Consider the following 15,664-nt stretch of genomic DNA (forward strand, 5'->3'; position numbering starts at 1 on the left):
CATTGACACTGGCAACAAACATTGTGTTATTGCACAACAATGGCTAGTTATCCTATCGGGCGTATTGGTAATGTTTCTTTTAAAACGGTTTAGATGCAATGTATTGTCTGAAATAGCGAGAAGAGTGTATTTTGTGATATTTGCACACTTCTTTCCATGACCATTTGCTAATTAGAAAGAGCCAGGTATAATTCCTTGACTGTAATTTTTCAACTTGTATCCTCTGTTTGGACATCACTTTCATAAATGACTCACATTCATGTGGAGGGACATTAACCCAAATAGAATTACTCATTACAGTGTCATAGATGCTATCTGTGGTGGATTTGTAAACTGTTCCTATTAGTACCAGAGAGTGCTTTTCCTTTTTTACATACACCCCCAGGGTCTAGTTGGGTGACCCTTTAGCCTTAGATCGCAGATTCAAATACACCTTTGTGGTTCTGCTCCCATTTCTATTTTGCTAATAGATAAAGAAAGACGGCTTTGTTGCATTACTAATAATTATTGGCTTTTCCTGGTTAATGTAATTTACATGCTATTGCAGTGTTTGCACAGAAAATATGACACTAATACTAATGTACATTTTTCCATCCTTTATTTTAGGTAATCCAAGTGGCAAAAAAAGACATTAAATATGAACCTTTTGCCTTTTCTGATGGTACGTGTTAAAGTGAAATGACCTACAAATGTTATTTTAAGTGTAATTGTTTCATCTGGGCACCTATTGTGTTGATTGATTGGTGATTATAAACAAGCATAATGAGGATATAACTGGAAAAGCTAGGATCAGCTGTAGTCATTAGATTTTGTGAATATTCTGATAACTTTCACAAACAGAAGTATTTTTCAGGATATTTCCAATAAAACAGTATATAGAATAGTAGAATAACCATCTGAAGCTGTTGATTCTAAAGGTTAACACTGTAAGACATCCATTGTTCTATCATTGCAGAAAAAAACATATTTGTGAATTATTTAGAAGATTTACTTACAAATTGGATCAACTTGTATTTTTAAATTAGTGAAGAAACACAATCAAACCCACCACCACAAAAATAAGCATTTTATAAACTACATTAAAGGAAGGGGTTTTTTTTTGTTTTTTTGTTTTTTAATTTTGCTTGCATATGCCAAAGGTAAATGAGTGTTTTTATACAGGTAACTACCAAAATAATATCCGTTCTTAACTAACCAAGGAATACAAGTATTATATACAGAGGTGTATCGTGACCTTTCTACTTCAGGGTCCATAGGGGGTCCACAGGGTTGACCTTGGGGTATAGGTTGGGAACCAAATCCGGGCACCACGCAGTTAAAGCTTTTAGCTCCCAGGATGCACTTGGGTCCACTCTCCCTATAACCCCACCCCCCAGCCAGAGGCACCTCAGTTTAAGTTGGTGCCCGGCCGGAGTCGGGTCACCGTTACTGCAGGGGGGCTGCTTAGCAGCCCCTAAGCTTAAAAGAGTTTTATTTTATTATTTTTTACTACTCTTCAGAGCGGCAGCATCAGACTGTCCAATGGACGTCTAAGCTGCCGCTCCTACACCCCGCCGGCGCTGCGACGCCAGTACAGATCTGGGGATCGCAGCGGGACCCCAGAGTCTGTACTAGCCGGGCTCTGGAGGAATCCCTGGGCTGCTGCCGGATCGACGGGGACAGGTAAGTCGCGTGGTCACCGCTTGCGGTGATCCACGTGTGAATATGCAGCCTTATGCCTCCGGTCTCTGGGGACAGACCGGAGGCGCTAGCGGTGGCGGCGGGCTCCCCCTCCATGGAGGCATACCCCGCGTGTCCACTAGCCCACCAGGGATTATAGCGGCAGCGGGAGCCGGCATCCCGGGGGGTTAATTGCTAGCCAGGGGAGGAAGCCTTCCCTGTCTAGCAGCTCCTCAGCTCAGCGCGCCTTTCAATAATACAGTCTGGCGTCGCTGAGCTGCTTCCTCCGCGGGCCACGCTTCTTCTGAGGTCTACAGTGGCCATTTTCTCTCTGTGGTGCTGCAGAACTCTTAGGATGTCAGTGAGCCCAGTCCCCCTGCGTACCTGGCCATTTGGGTGAGTGTACACAGCGCTATAGCCTTCCCAGACACTGAATCTGGGCAGTTGAATGTAGCGACATTGTGCAGTATATTATATGTCATGCAAATGTATGTATATATATATATGTCTGCATTGTATGTGACTTTTGCTAGTGCTGACTGTCTGCTTTTTCTCTCACCTGTCAGTGTATATCTATCCCTTTTCTTTATCTGCCCTAATACAGGTGTACCTGGGGTGGTTCTGAGACCTCACATATATATATTTGTTAATATCTGTGAGGTTTGTCACATACTGTTGCGTGCTGCACGTTGCCATATTTTAGATGGAACTGTGAGTTGCATACGCTGATAATGGGTCCCTGCAGCTAATCTTAGCGTCAGTCAGGACCGGTATGGCGCTGCTTAATATTTCCGTCAAGATAGTCAGATATATCTGACCAGGAGATTGCACACGATACTGCACCCATTATTGCGATCCTGCAAGTCATAGCCTGCAGGAATTAGTGCGGAGGATTTTAACTCAGAAAGGTTTATGTATGCGGCACCATCTGGTGCGGGGCCCCTTGCACGACCCCCTTAAAGGGCGGTTTATTTCTCAGGATCCTCTCCTTTGAGGATCGCCGGGCGGGCCCCATTGTCGTCACTCGCTTGGAGTTACTTCACCATACTGCCCTTTTGAACTCGGGGTATCTCGCAATTTCTTGCAATTTACCCCTGTGCAACAGACTGTCGCTCCCCGCCGGGGTTTTTCACAGAACATGAATTACCTCCGATACCACATCGGTCTGTCATTCCCCTTGCAGGGATTACCACAACGGCCACCCTGGTGGATGTTGTTTTATAGAAATACTAATTGGCGTGATATATGCCCTGTGGTTACTGACCAGTGGCTCTGCCGTGAACTGGATGGTATATTCGGCTCTTTCCCTCTCGCATGGGGGGAGCCGATTTCAAGTATTATTATCCCTGCTTTGGGGCTGGTAGCCAGGTTCATTCTGGATATAGAGAATGTCGATCCTGCACCTGTATCGTACATCTCCCGTTTTCTGCCCAGCGGGTGGATCTCATAGCGGGAGTCTGGCTGTCGCCAGATACGAGGAGTCACAAAGGCCTCCTGTTTCCCATTCCCTGAGGGTCCTCACAAGTAATGGAAATCCCCTTCTGGGATGGATTTGTATGTTAATCATCGGGTTACAGGCATTAATACGCCTCCCATCCCGGCCTGGACGGATTTTACGGATCCGTAGGTGGTAACTTTGCCTGAAATCAATGTACTCGTTTTCAGGGCCTGTTGCCCGTCCTACCATGGCCATCGCATGGTGATGCTTTTGTGACGTTTTTCCCCTCCAACACGTCCTGAGGTTCAAATATCTTTTGCCGCTCACATAAAATATGCAGTGGTCATATGTGGGATTACCTCATGGGATGCCTGTCTTCTAACTTTCAGGGTTTCGGCGGCGTCTGTATCCGCCGCAGTACCCTATGGCTGCGTTATGGGAAAGCAGAGGTGCACACTCCTTCCATGGGGAAGATCTTGTTTGGTCCTGACCTTGACAAGATCGTTGCATCATTGGCAGTATCACTAATGGGGAGATACCGTCTTTAGCTACTCCCACTACATTCGGACTAACTCTGTTAAGTCTTTTTGTCCTCAGGGTCAGCCTAAAGGCCTGTTTTTTCCTAGGCTGTCGGCCTCCATGGGGGCCACCATATCCAGTACCGAGCAGTCCTGGACTTCCGGACGACCCTGTTTCTACACCTGAGGATATACCCTCAGCCTGACGGGACAGGTCTACATCTGGGGAATTTCCAGAGTGAGGTACTGATTCTCAACGGCCTCTCATTGCTCAGGCAGCCTCCTCACAGGCATTGTTACACGGGCCCTTCTTCAGACCTGATCAGGGCCTTACAATCCCAGAAAGCTATACAGTCTTTGTGGTAAGCAGAGCTATTTCGGCCAACCTCACTATCTCAGTGAGGGACTGGTTGTTCTACTTTCTTTCTGGGGCGGTGACCGACTGGTCCTCATTTGCCTATACTCTGTCTCAAATCCCTGAATCAGATTCCAACGGTGCCTGGACTCAGGTGGAATCGTCCATGCTCCATCATCCGACGTTTGGAACCTGGGGATTTTAGGGTATATCTGAGTATTCAGGATACGTACCTACGGGTACGTACAGAGCCATCTCATCAGCAGGGGTTCAGGTTTGCTGTGCCACAGCAACACTTGTAAGTTTCGGGCTCTGCCTTTTGGGACTGTCCTCAACTCCACCGGGGTTTACCAGCCATATGGATTTTCTGACAGTTCACCTGTTCAGGGTATCCGAATGCTCCTTTCTCTGGACGGTCTCCTGCTTTTAGCAGGATCACCAAGGTACTTTACCGCCAGGTCAGGATAACCGTGGCTTCTTCTCGGCACAGATAATTAGTCAACGGAGAAAAAGTCCTCCCTACATCCCTCACAGGGTTTTCTTCATCTGGGAGCACTGCTGGATTCTCAGACTCTGAGAATTTTTCTGGCGTAAGACAAGATCTCCACTCTTCAACTTGGAGTGTGCGGATATCTACGCATTCGACATATGTCATTACTCTTTGTGATGCGCGGTCTACCAGAGTGTCTACCTTTTGGTAGGGTGGAATGTGCTCAGTTCCATTCCAGACCTTGCCATAATTGACTCCCCTCCAGATGGATCGAGTTTTTCCCATCGGATCGATGTTCGAACGATGATACTTTCTCCAGAGGCGAGTTGGTCTCTGTCCGGGTGGCTATGGCCATCTCGTCCAGGGTGTTCTTTGCTACAGACAGTGTCTGGTCCGCATTCGTTTCGGGGCAGTTGGACGTCTGTCGTTTCTGTCCGGCCACTTAACTTGTTGATACTTTAGGCTGTCTTGGACCTTCACTCTGGCCTAACCCATATGTCACGGTAAACCTGAATAGGTTCAGTCCGACAGTGTCACAACAGTGACTTCCATCTAGGCAACACTGGTAGTTGGGTGGCAATGTCAGGTATGTCATCCATTCTGGCATAGTCCAAGGGTCTTCTCCTGGCCAACTCTGCAGTGTTTATTCCCGGAGCTCTCCATTGGGAAGCGGGCTTCCTCAGCTGTTGCGACGTGCATCCCGGGGACTAGTCTCTTCTCCAAGAGAGGTTTCAACTCCTGGTGAGCAGAGGGGGCCTCCCTGAGGGGATTGATCCTCATGGCCTTCTGACTTGATCACACATTACCGGTGTTACAGTCCAGCTCCAGGAGTACTGAAGCTACCTTCAGTGACTCTTTGTCAGTGAAGTGGTCCTTCCACTTTGTGTACCTGTATCCTCCGGTCTCCCTTCTTCCTCGAGGTCTTCGGAAGTTTAATTCGAGACGGAGGGGCTTTCCTTCTGGGGGCTCCAGTTCGTCCCAGACATCACTGGTACTGAGATTTTCGGAGTCTCCTCATCGATACTCCGTTCCTACTGCTTCACTATCTGGACCTGTTGTCTCAGGGTCCTTGTTTTTCCCTGGACCTGGATCGTTTGTCTTTGACTGCGCCCCTACTGTGGTCCTAGGGCTTCCCTGGCTCTGTCTTCATTGAGATGTTTAGAGCAGATAGGCCAGACTTTGCTGGGATCTGCCACGGACTGTGGCACACATAATTCTTATGGTATCGTACCTGTCGATACGATCCTCCGGTGTCCAGGATTTTCAGATATTCTGGCATTCCTTCCGGCTGGCTTGGGTTTCACCCTTGGCCTGGCCTTCCTGACAGTGCGGATCTCTACACTGTCGGTATGGTTAAGATATGGAATTGCTCCGCTCTGGTATCCAGTTCATCCTTTGGAGTGTTTTCTGGATTATGCCTCCACTTGTCCTCCCTAGGGACTCCTGGGGAATTAGTAGTGGTTCTTTGTTCCGTCCGGGGACAGTCAATGGAACTGCTGGTTGTGATAGCCATTACATGGTCTATTGTTTAAGCTCTCTCTCTCTCAGGGTGTTTAAATCAACCAGGAGAGTGTCTGAATTGGGAGCGTTCTCATGTGGCTCCCTCTTCTGGAGGGCATCATGTCAGGGTGTGAGTTGCTCTCGCCCTGTATTTCTTCTTAGAGTGGTTTTTAGGTTCCATATTATTCTGGAACTTATGGTACGGCCATTCAGTCCCCAGTCTTCTCGGCTGGTGTGGCCTCATTGACTGTGGTCCGGCCTCTTTGGCTTTATATGATCCGTTCAAGTTCCTTATGGTAATCGGACTCCTTATTGGTGGTCTGCGGTTTCTGGTTTTCACAGGAAACGATGGCCGGCCTATAATGAAATGTTGGCTGGATGGCCTCGTATGTCTTCCTCAGGGGCCTACCCATAGGTAGGCATTTCTGTCGTTGAGGCTTGTTTTTTCTCGGGTCATGTAACCCTCGTGGGCGGCTCGTTGTGGCGCCTCGGCTGTTTTGCCTTACTAGGTGTCCACGTGGTCTTCTGTCCAAACCTTTTTTTTAAGGTTCTAGGCATTGGTTTCCTTTGCCTCTCAGGATGCTTCCTTTTTGGCGACGGATTCTCCTCTCAGCACAGGAGCGTCCCCACCCTTGGTTGAACTGCTTTGGGACATCCCCAAGGTCAACCCTGTGGACCCCCTATGGACCCTGAAGTAGAAAACAAGAGATATGGTAAGAACTTACCTTTGTTATCTCTGTTTCTACGAAGTCCATAGGGTCCACAGGGCGCCCGCCCTGACGCACCTGGCTTCATATGGGCTGTGTTACTGGTCACCGGTTTCCCGTCTCCTTTTCTGTGAGTATGGTTCTAGAGTGTTCCAGTTTTCTCTCTCTTTTTCTCTCCTCCTCCGGCCTTTCGCAACTTACAAACTGAGGTGCCTCTGGCTGGGGGGTGGGGTTATAGGGAGAGTGGACCCAAGTGCATCCTGGGAGCTAAAAGCTTTAACTGCGTGGTGCCCGGATTTGGTTCCCAACCTATACCCCAAGGTCAACCCTGTGGACCCTATGGACTTCGTAGAAACAGAGATAACAAAGGTAAGTTCTTACCATATCTCTTGTTGTTTGTAGGAAGAGACCTCAATGCTTCTGAGGGAGCTGAGAATGTTGGTGCGCAGTTGGCAAACGAAACTGTTTTGTACAGCTCATCTTGTAAATGTCTCACAAAGAAGAGTGGCTAAAGTGTTGGCATGGCAGTTTGATGGAGAGAACTCTTCAGATGTTGGCATCTTTAGATGAGAGAGACTCTGGAGCTGTGCCTGACATGCTGTGTTCATCTATCATCAACAAAATTTCAGTGGCACAATTCCTTATGGGAACACAAAGTCCTCCTGTGGAGTTGCAGACACTTATTGAATAAACAGATGTGTCCACATCCACCAAGCCTCAATACGCCATTCGGCGCCAGTGAACTGCCAGGTCTTGTGTGACTCAGCTTGCACCAAGTATCTTTTTTGTGTCTTTTTAACACAGAAATGTGTATTAGTTGCAAACGGATGTGACAAACCACTTCACAAGACTGCTCTGATTAATTTGATATGTGACACTTGTATATCTGTGTGCAACTGAGTCTGTATATGAAGCACAATGGAACCTGCTGCTGCTGCATTGTAGCACTTCGTATACAGATTCAGAGACTCAGGTGCACACAGATATACAAGCGTCACGTATCAAATTAAACAGAACAGTCCCGTGAAACGTTTTTTCTGGGCGAGAGACGCTCAGCACAAACTGAGTCACGCGAGACTTGGCGTGCCGAGAAGGTCTGTTTGGTGTGACGTCAGCAATAGTATATGAGGAGACCTCTGTGTGACCATCTGGAAAGTGCTCTTTTGCTTATGTTAGCAGGAATTCCATTGGTGCTTTATTTTGTTAGTTGCCGGTACATGAAATGTGCAATCTCTGTTTCTGATGACTCGTATTAAGTCTGTGATTTATAGTTGACCTTTCCCCAAAAAATAAGCAATTTAATGGGTGAATTTATGATGAGAAAATAAACCATTATGTTGCATTTAAAGGGACACCTTAAGAACAGCAACAATCTTGGCTTGCAGTTTGCTTTTTAATTCTACCTTTTCCTTTGGAGGAGGAAGATTTTAGTAGGTATCTGGACTAGGTCTAATATAGTATTAATTAAATTTATTTCCATTAAACTTTTAACATTTGTTTCATAAAAATGCTGTGATCTGAATTATAAGTTCAACTTCTGGTTGCCCTCTAGACCAGCGTTTCACCCTCCAGCATGCCCTGCCACACCTGGGATATGTAGTGCCTCAGCAGCTGGAGTGCTGCACGTTACTTATTCTTGCGCTAGACTGATGTATTAGATATAAGATCAGTGAGCTTATCAATAATATCACTTTTCTTTGAGAGAAATGTGCTCACAGCACTGTTGGACTTGTATCAACATTCACATTGGTGCTTGTTACTTCAAGACAATCAGACACAATAGATCTGGTTTTGCACCACTTTGCAGCTCCCACCCTTTTCTTGTTATGCAAAAATGTACCCTAGTATTTAATGCACTATCTTAAGCATGTCCATGTATTTAATGCCCTTGTTCGTGTTCTCCACACCAATCCAGCATCTACTTTCTTGCTTGTCTTCTAGACGTCGGCTCTAATAATTGTGGATATTATGAGCTGCAGGCAGTTCTCACTCACCAGGGAAGATCCAGCTCTTCAGGACACTATGTTTCATGGGTGAAGAGAAAAGATGGTATGTGGCCTTCAGTTTCGTTTGGTATTTTTGCTGCCTCTTAATGGGCCCCAGGCACATATGTTGTACACCATAAAATAAAATGTTGGTTTTACAATACCTTTGCTAGACAAATGACCGCTTTTAAACTATATTAAACCTATTTTAAATAAACCCTGCCCTGTTGCTAAACCTCCTATTAGTAATAAATCACATGACTGACTATCCAGCAGTGTGGAGAATGTATGGTGCCTGACCTAAACGATGCTAACACACACTTCGTAAAATGATCTTCCCATTTTGCCAAAATACATTTATTTATACTGTACAAACACCTGAATGACAGATGAATTGCAAAAGGTACTGCCTCACAGACTGCAGCTGCTCCACTGATCAATAAAAAAATACTGGGCCACGTCAAAATTTAGCAATTGAGACCACAAACGGGCTGTGGTGAACAGTAGCCCTGGGACATCAGTTACCAGCAGAACCCTATCATTTTTATATTAAGAGTAAAATAAAAAACAACCCTAATTTTACTATAAAGTTTAATTAAATTAAGGTCCACAGCAACAGCCCTGTTTAACACTTAATTAACTAATAAAATAAAATCTTTATTTTTGATCTATCACAGACCAAATGTTTTGTGGGGCAGGGGCGCAAAAATATTTCTCACTTAAGAATACAGCCTCGCTGACTGATGCTAAATGATCAAAGTGATCCTACTTCACTGCCAGCCATTCCTAAGTGCTCAGCAGGGAAAATGTATTCTGATTGGCTGGTACTGAAGAGATGCTCTGGTTAATCCAGGGTTTGATCATTTAGAAGTGCTAATTTAGTGAGCAGGGGGGATTTTTTTTACATTTTTGATTTTATGTACATTAAGTGACCGTTTTAATCTGGGTGGTTCCTATGTCACACATGTCATTAAATATGAATATTTTATTTTCTACCTAGATGAATGGATTAAATTTGATGACGACAAAGTGAGCATTGTATCTCCTGATGACATACTAAGGTTGTCAGGAGGAGGAGACTGGCACATAGCTTATGTTCTTCTGTATGGACCCCGGCGAATTGCAGCTACTGAAGAAGAGACTGAACAATGATGACATTTACCATTTTAGTCTTTTTTTTTTTTTTTTTTTATTTCCTTCTCAGGTGTGAAATAAATGTTCCACATTTAGAATCTCCTACTCCAGAACAATTTTGTGTTCTAGAGAGGAAGGTGTTAATTTTGTAGTTTAATTCACCTTTACATGCAAGCTGTGAGAACCCACATTCTTTCTATTCATAGATCTATGTAAAGCGAAAGCAGCTTTTCTTATAAATTCTTTATTGAATTTTAACATTGGAACAAATCTAAATATTGCCCCAATTACTTTTTTTTTTTTTTTTTTTTTTTACACAAAGATGTTAGTATTTGGAATCAAGGACAAAATATTTATTGCACACCTATGCCATTCATTGTTACTGTTGCATGTTTTTTTTTTTTTTTTTTTACCACAGTACTTGCCTTACGTGACATTGCTGCCAGGAAGGAGGAATGATACATGTTGCCTCATTGTAACAGTGCTGCTTCCCATAATTTAAGACTTGGCCACATTCACGTGCCCAGCTTCATCTAACTGGTCCAAGACTGTTGCTGGCATCATGGTGACTTCAGAATAAAATTGTCATCAACCTCAATCTGGTTACTTATTTTTATACCTTTTTGAAAGTTGTCCTTTTGAGGTAAAGTAGTCTAGTAAAACTTGTTCCAACAACGTAGTAAGTGAATATGGACCTTCAATGTACACTGTATACATACATACATACATACATACATACATACATACATACATACATTCTTCAATCCATTGTGGCAAAAATAGGCTTTTTATACTCACCATATAATACATGTACTCACCATGTAATCCATCTGAGGGACACTGCTGACTGAGGAGCTGGAACAGGAGTAGACACTAGAAGGTTATCTAAAATAACTCTGCCCCCTCTACCTACTTTTTTTTTTTTTTTTTTTCTTCAACAAAGTCGCATGTGGAAAAAAAAAAAGAACAAATCCTACCAAACAGTATAAGCCAAAACAAGAACAAAACCAACAACAAGACAGGGTATGGTATCCAGTGTCCACCAGATGTATTATGAGGAAGAAATTTTACAGTGAGTGCAAAAAACAGGATTTTGGTACTTACCAGTAAATCTGTTTCTCTGATTCCACAGGGGATGCACAAGCTACGACACGGGTATAGACGTGGGTTGAGAAGAGCTGGCACTTCAGGAATTCCTTAAAGGTGTGACTTGCTCCTCCCCCTCCATACCCCATCAGCCCCAGTTATAAAACTGAGCCCGAGAGTATACGGAGAAAGCACATAACGAAAGGAGAAAAAAAAAAAAGGAGAAATTAGCACAGGTGTGAACCAAACACAGCAGTCACACCATAACACAACACACTGCAGCAAAAAGTGCAGAAGAAAACAAACCACAACAGTGAAAGTTAAGCAAACCTGATGGGAAGCAGCACTGGGAGGGCGTCCAGTGTCCCCTGTGGAATCGGAGAAACAGATTTACCGGTAAGTACCAAAATCCTGTTTTCTCCTTCATCACTATGGGACACTGGAGCTACGACACTAGGTCGTCCCAAATCTCCCATCATGAGAGAGAGCGCTGAGGAACCTGCAGGACCCTACGGCCAAAACTAGCATCCGAGGCCGCAAAGGTATCAAACCTGTAACGTTTTACAAAGGTATGTAGAGAGGACCACGTAGCCGCTCTGCAAAGTTGAGAAGCAGAAGCTCCTCTACGCGCCGCCCAAGAAGTACCTACGGAGCGCGTAGAATGCGCAGCAATGGAAACAGGTGAATTTGACACGTAAGCTTGACGTCAGGCAGATCTATCGAGCTAAAATTAGAGTAATGGTAGACTTGCCTAGATAACGCCTTCTCTTTGTGGTCCATAGGGTTCACAGAGATACCCTGGGGATATTCTGGTTGGAGAGATCCAGGCATCAAACAGTAAAAGCTTCAGCTCCTAGGATTCCTTCAGTTTAGTTAAGAAGCCTCAAGGCAGGAGAAGGAAGCGCAATCGTACACCAGAAACACTTACACAAAATTAGGGAATTGGTGACTGAAAGAAAAAATATTACCCATGCAGCTAGTGAGTCAGGGTGGGTGCCCTGTGGACCCTATGGACCTCAAAGACAAGGAGTTATCTAGGTAAGTCTACCATAACTTTTTAATTTTCTTCTTCAGGGTCCACAGGGATGCCATGGGGATGTCCTAAAGCAATTTCCCTAGGGTGGGGGACGTTCCTGAGCAGAAAGGAGAACTCGTCGCCCAAAGGAAGCATCCTGAGAGGCAAAAGTATCAAAGGCATAGAACCTAAGAAAAGTGTGGACAGAAGACCACGTGGCTGCCTTGTAAAATTGTTCAGCAGAGTCACTACGATTAAATGCCCACGATGGCCCTACAGACCGAGTAGAATGTGCTGTCACAGTGCTTGGGACAGGGAGATCAGCCTGTGTGTACACCTGAGAGATAGTCGTGCGTAGCCATCTCGTCAGTATGCTTATTAGCTGGGCATCCTCGTTTGTAAAAACCATATAATACATAAAGAGCATCTGATTTTCTAACAGTTTGTGCACTCCACATAGGTACGGAGAACACTAACTACATCCAGGGAGGCTTCAACTACAGAAAGATCTGGAGCCTGAAAAGCTGGAACTACAATTTCTTAATTTACATGAAAACTGGACACTACCTTAGGAAGGTAACCCTCCTTTGTATGAAGAACAGCTTTATCGATTTAAAAATGGGGAGCGACAAAAAAGTGCTGGCAAATTAGAGAGTCTGTGCAGAAGAGATAGTGAGGAGAAAGTGTCTTCGCTGGCAACCATTTCAAATCTACAGAGTCCAGAGGTTCAAATGGGGGAGCTTGTAGCCCTTTAAGAATCAAAGACAAATCCCATGGTGCTACCGGTGAAACAAAAGGAGGCTGAACTCTCAGAACTCCTTGGGAAAAAAAATTTGAACATCTGGTAATGAGGCAATTTTTCTTTGGAACCAGACTGACCGTGCACAAACCTGCACTATCAAAGGTGCCAGGCGGAGACCATGGTCTATACCAGTGTTGGCTAACCTTGACACTCCAGCTGTTATGGAACTACATAACCCAGCATGCACTGCTACAGTTTTGCTATTAGGGCATGCTAAAACTGTGGCAGGGCATGCTGGGATATATAGTTCCACAACAGCTGGAGTGTCAAGGTTAGCCAACACTGGTCTATACCCACCTGGAGAAAAGCCAGTACCCTGGAAATCCTAAACACCTTAGGATCATACTTCCTATGGGAACACCATTGACCAAAAGAATGCCAAACTCTGTAATAGATGCGGGCAGAGGAAGGCTTCCCTGCCCTAAGTATCGTTTGAATTACAGAACTGGAAAAACCTTCCGCTCTTAGGATGGAAGATTAAAGAGCTACGCCTTCAAAACCAGACGAGGTAAGTCTGTATGCCGACAGGGACCCTGCGTTAGCAGATCCTGCTAAAGAGGAAGAGGATACGGACTGTCTATTGACAGATTCTGTATGTCGGTGAACCAATGACATCTGGACCAAGCCGGAGCCACCAGTATTACTGTTGCACCTTCCTGCTTGAATTTCCTGAGAACTCCTGGGAGGAGGCTCATCGGAGGACAGAGATACAACAGCTTCAAGTTCCATCTTACTGCCAGTGCATCCACGAAGGCTGCTGATGGGTCTCTGGACCTGGACCCGTACTTGGGGACCTTGTGGTTGTGACGTGACTCTGAGATCTATCTCTGGTAGAGCTGCAACACTCCCGGATGGAAAGACCACTCTCCGGTGTGTATGTCCTGGCGACTTAGGAAGTCTGCTTCCCAATTGAGAGCTCCCGAATGAATATGAATATTGCCGAGATAGCCGTAACATGACGTTCTGCCCACATCAGAACCCTTGTCACTTCTTTCATGGCTGCGTAACTTGTGCCTCCCTGATGATTGAGGTAGGCCACTGTTGTCGCATTGTCGGACTGGATCTGAACTGGCTTGCCCTGCAGCAGCTCCTGTGCCATGACAAGTGCTTGTTTACTGCTCGCAGTACCAGAATGTTTATTGGGAGATGACTTTCCTGATTTGTCCATCTTCCCTGAAAGGCGTGATGACCTGTCACTGCTTCCCATTCTCGGAGACTGGAGTCTGTGGTGAGAAGCACCCAATTTGGAATCCAGAATGGGAGCCCATTGTTCAGATGATCCTTTCTCCGCCACCACAGGAGGGAGTGACGAATCTCAGGAGTAAGAAGGATCCTCTGGGACCTTATTAGATGACTCTGTCCATTTCACTTGGAGAGAATCAATTTTTGCAGAGGCCTGGAATGGAACTGAGCATACCCCACCATGTCGAAGTTGGATCCCAGAACCTGCATTGCTAACCGAATGGATACCCTTTGCTTGTGTATTCGCAATGGTTAGGGCCACAATCTTGGTCCTCTGGCAGAAGCACTGTGCCCGAGAATCCAGAAGAGCTCCCAGATGTAAAATCTGCTGTGTTGGAAGAAATCACTTTCTCCAATTGATGATCCAGCCGTGCTTTTGTAAGCAGACTATGGTCAGTTGAAGATGGTTTTGTAAAACAACCGCAGTCCATGCCAATATCAGAAGGTCGTCCAGATATGGCAGAATTCTGACTCTGACGTCTGAGGCCGTCATAACTGCCATTATTTTGGTAAATACCAGGGGATCCGTAGATGGGCCAAAATGTAGAGCCTGAAATTGGTAATGTTACTGAAGGACCGCAAACTGTAAAAATTGTTGTTGGGATGGTATAATAGGAACATGCAGATATGCATCCTGAATATCCAGGGAAACCATGCAATCCCCGACTCCATTGCCAAAATAATTGATTTGAGAGTTTCCATACAAAACTTCGGTACATGGATAAACCTGTTCCTGGTTTTTAGATTTAGTACAGGGCAATGAAACCCATTCGGTTTCTGAACCAGAAATAGATTGGAATAATAACCCCTTCCCTGTTGCGACAAAAGCTTTGACCGCATCTGATGGAGGATCTGTTGAAAAAAATAAAACTTCTGTGGAGGATGCCTCCTGAAAGTGAGGGCAAACCCCCGGGGATTGAAGGACCGAAAAGAAACCTGCCTAGACTTAATAGTTGCTGTAGATGGCAGACCTGCTGACTTTGAAACTGCCAGAGTAGCTATTATTTTATCAAACTCTGCTCCAAAAAGTATTTTCCCATAGAAAGGTAAAACTTCCAGTGCCTTCATTGATCCTGTATCGGCTTTCCAGGATGGTAACCAAAAGGCCCTGTGTGCCACAATTGAAGCTGCTGATACTTTAGAAGCTAAAATTGTAGCATCTACAGCAGCTTCTCCCAGCTAGGAAGCAGCTTCTCGAATGGGGATATACATCTGTTCTCTAGTAGTAGTTTGTAGAGAATCTTTCAAAGCTCCCGTCCATTCTTCAACAGCTTTGGCTACCCAGGCTGCAGCCATAGCTGGACGAGTAACGGCTCCAGATGATAAAAATATTGTTTTAAGACATGCTTCAATTTTTCTATCCATGGAATCCTTCAGGGAACATGCTGACTGAATAGGCAATGTAGCATTTCTGATTAAATAAGTCACATGAGCATCCACAGTAGAGGAGGTAGTTCCTGCTTAGTACATACAGAAGCCGTGAAAGGATACAATGATGTTATTCTCTTATTCACATAAAAACGTTTGTCATGGTTACCCCATGCCTCATCCATAAGCTCAGTGAGCTGTTCAGATACAGGACACTCCATTTTGACCACCTTCTGGTGGTGACTAAACACTGGAGCCGGTGCATCATCCTGAATATCTAGGATTGATTTAACCACCTTCACCAAAGAAGAAACATCCACTGTGGACGGATGGTCCTCCTCCCCCCGAGCTAGACCCTGCAGCGG

At 45.1% G+C, this 15,664-nt stretch overlaps 1 protein-coding gene across 1 annotated transcript in view; it reads left to right on the forward strand.

Moving 5' to 3' along the window:
- USP14 (ubiquitin specific peptidase 14) overlaps positions 1-10,384 on the forward strand; it is a 57,300-nt gene extending 46,916 nt beyond the window's left edge. The window contains exons 14-16 of the mRNA XM_088469624.1: positions 607-661; positions 8,609-8,716; positions 9,653-10,384. Coding sequence (XP_088325750.1) covers positions 607-661; positions 8,609-8,716; positions 9,653-9,804 — 315 coding nt within the window. The 3' untranslated portion in view covers positions 9,805-10,384. The remainder of the gene's footprint in view (positions 1-606; positions 662-8,608; positions 8,717-9,652) is intronic.
- Positions 10,385-15,664: the final 5,280 nt, after the last annotated feature.

This window comes from Taudactylus pleione, unplaced genomic scaffold (assembly GCF_031769625.1).
Source record: "Taudactylus pleione unplaced genomic scaffold, aTauple2 ptg000093l, whole genome shotgun sequence".
NCBI lineage: Eukaryota > Metazoa > Chordata > Amphibia > Anura > Myobatrachidae > Taudactylus > Taudactylus pleione.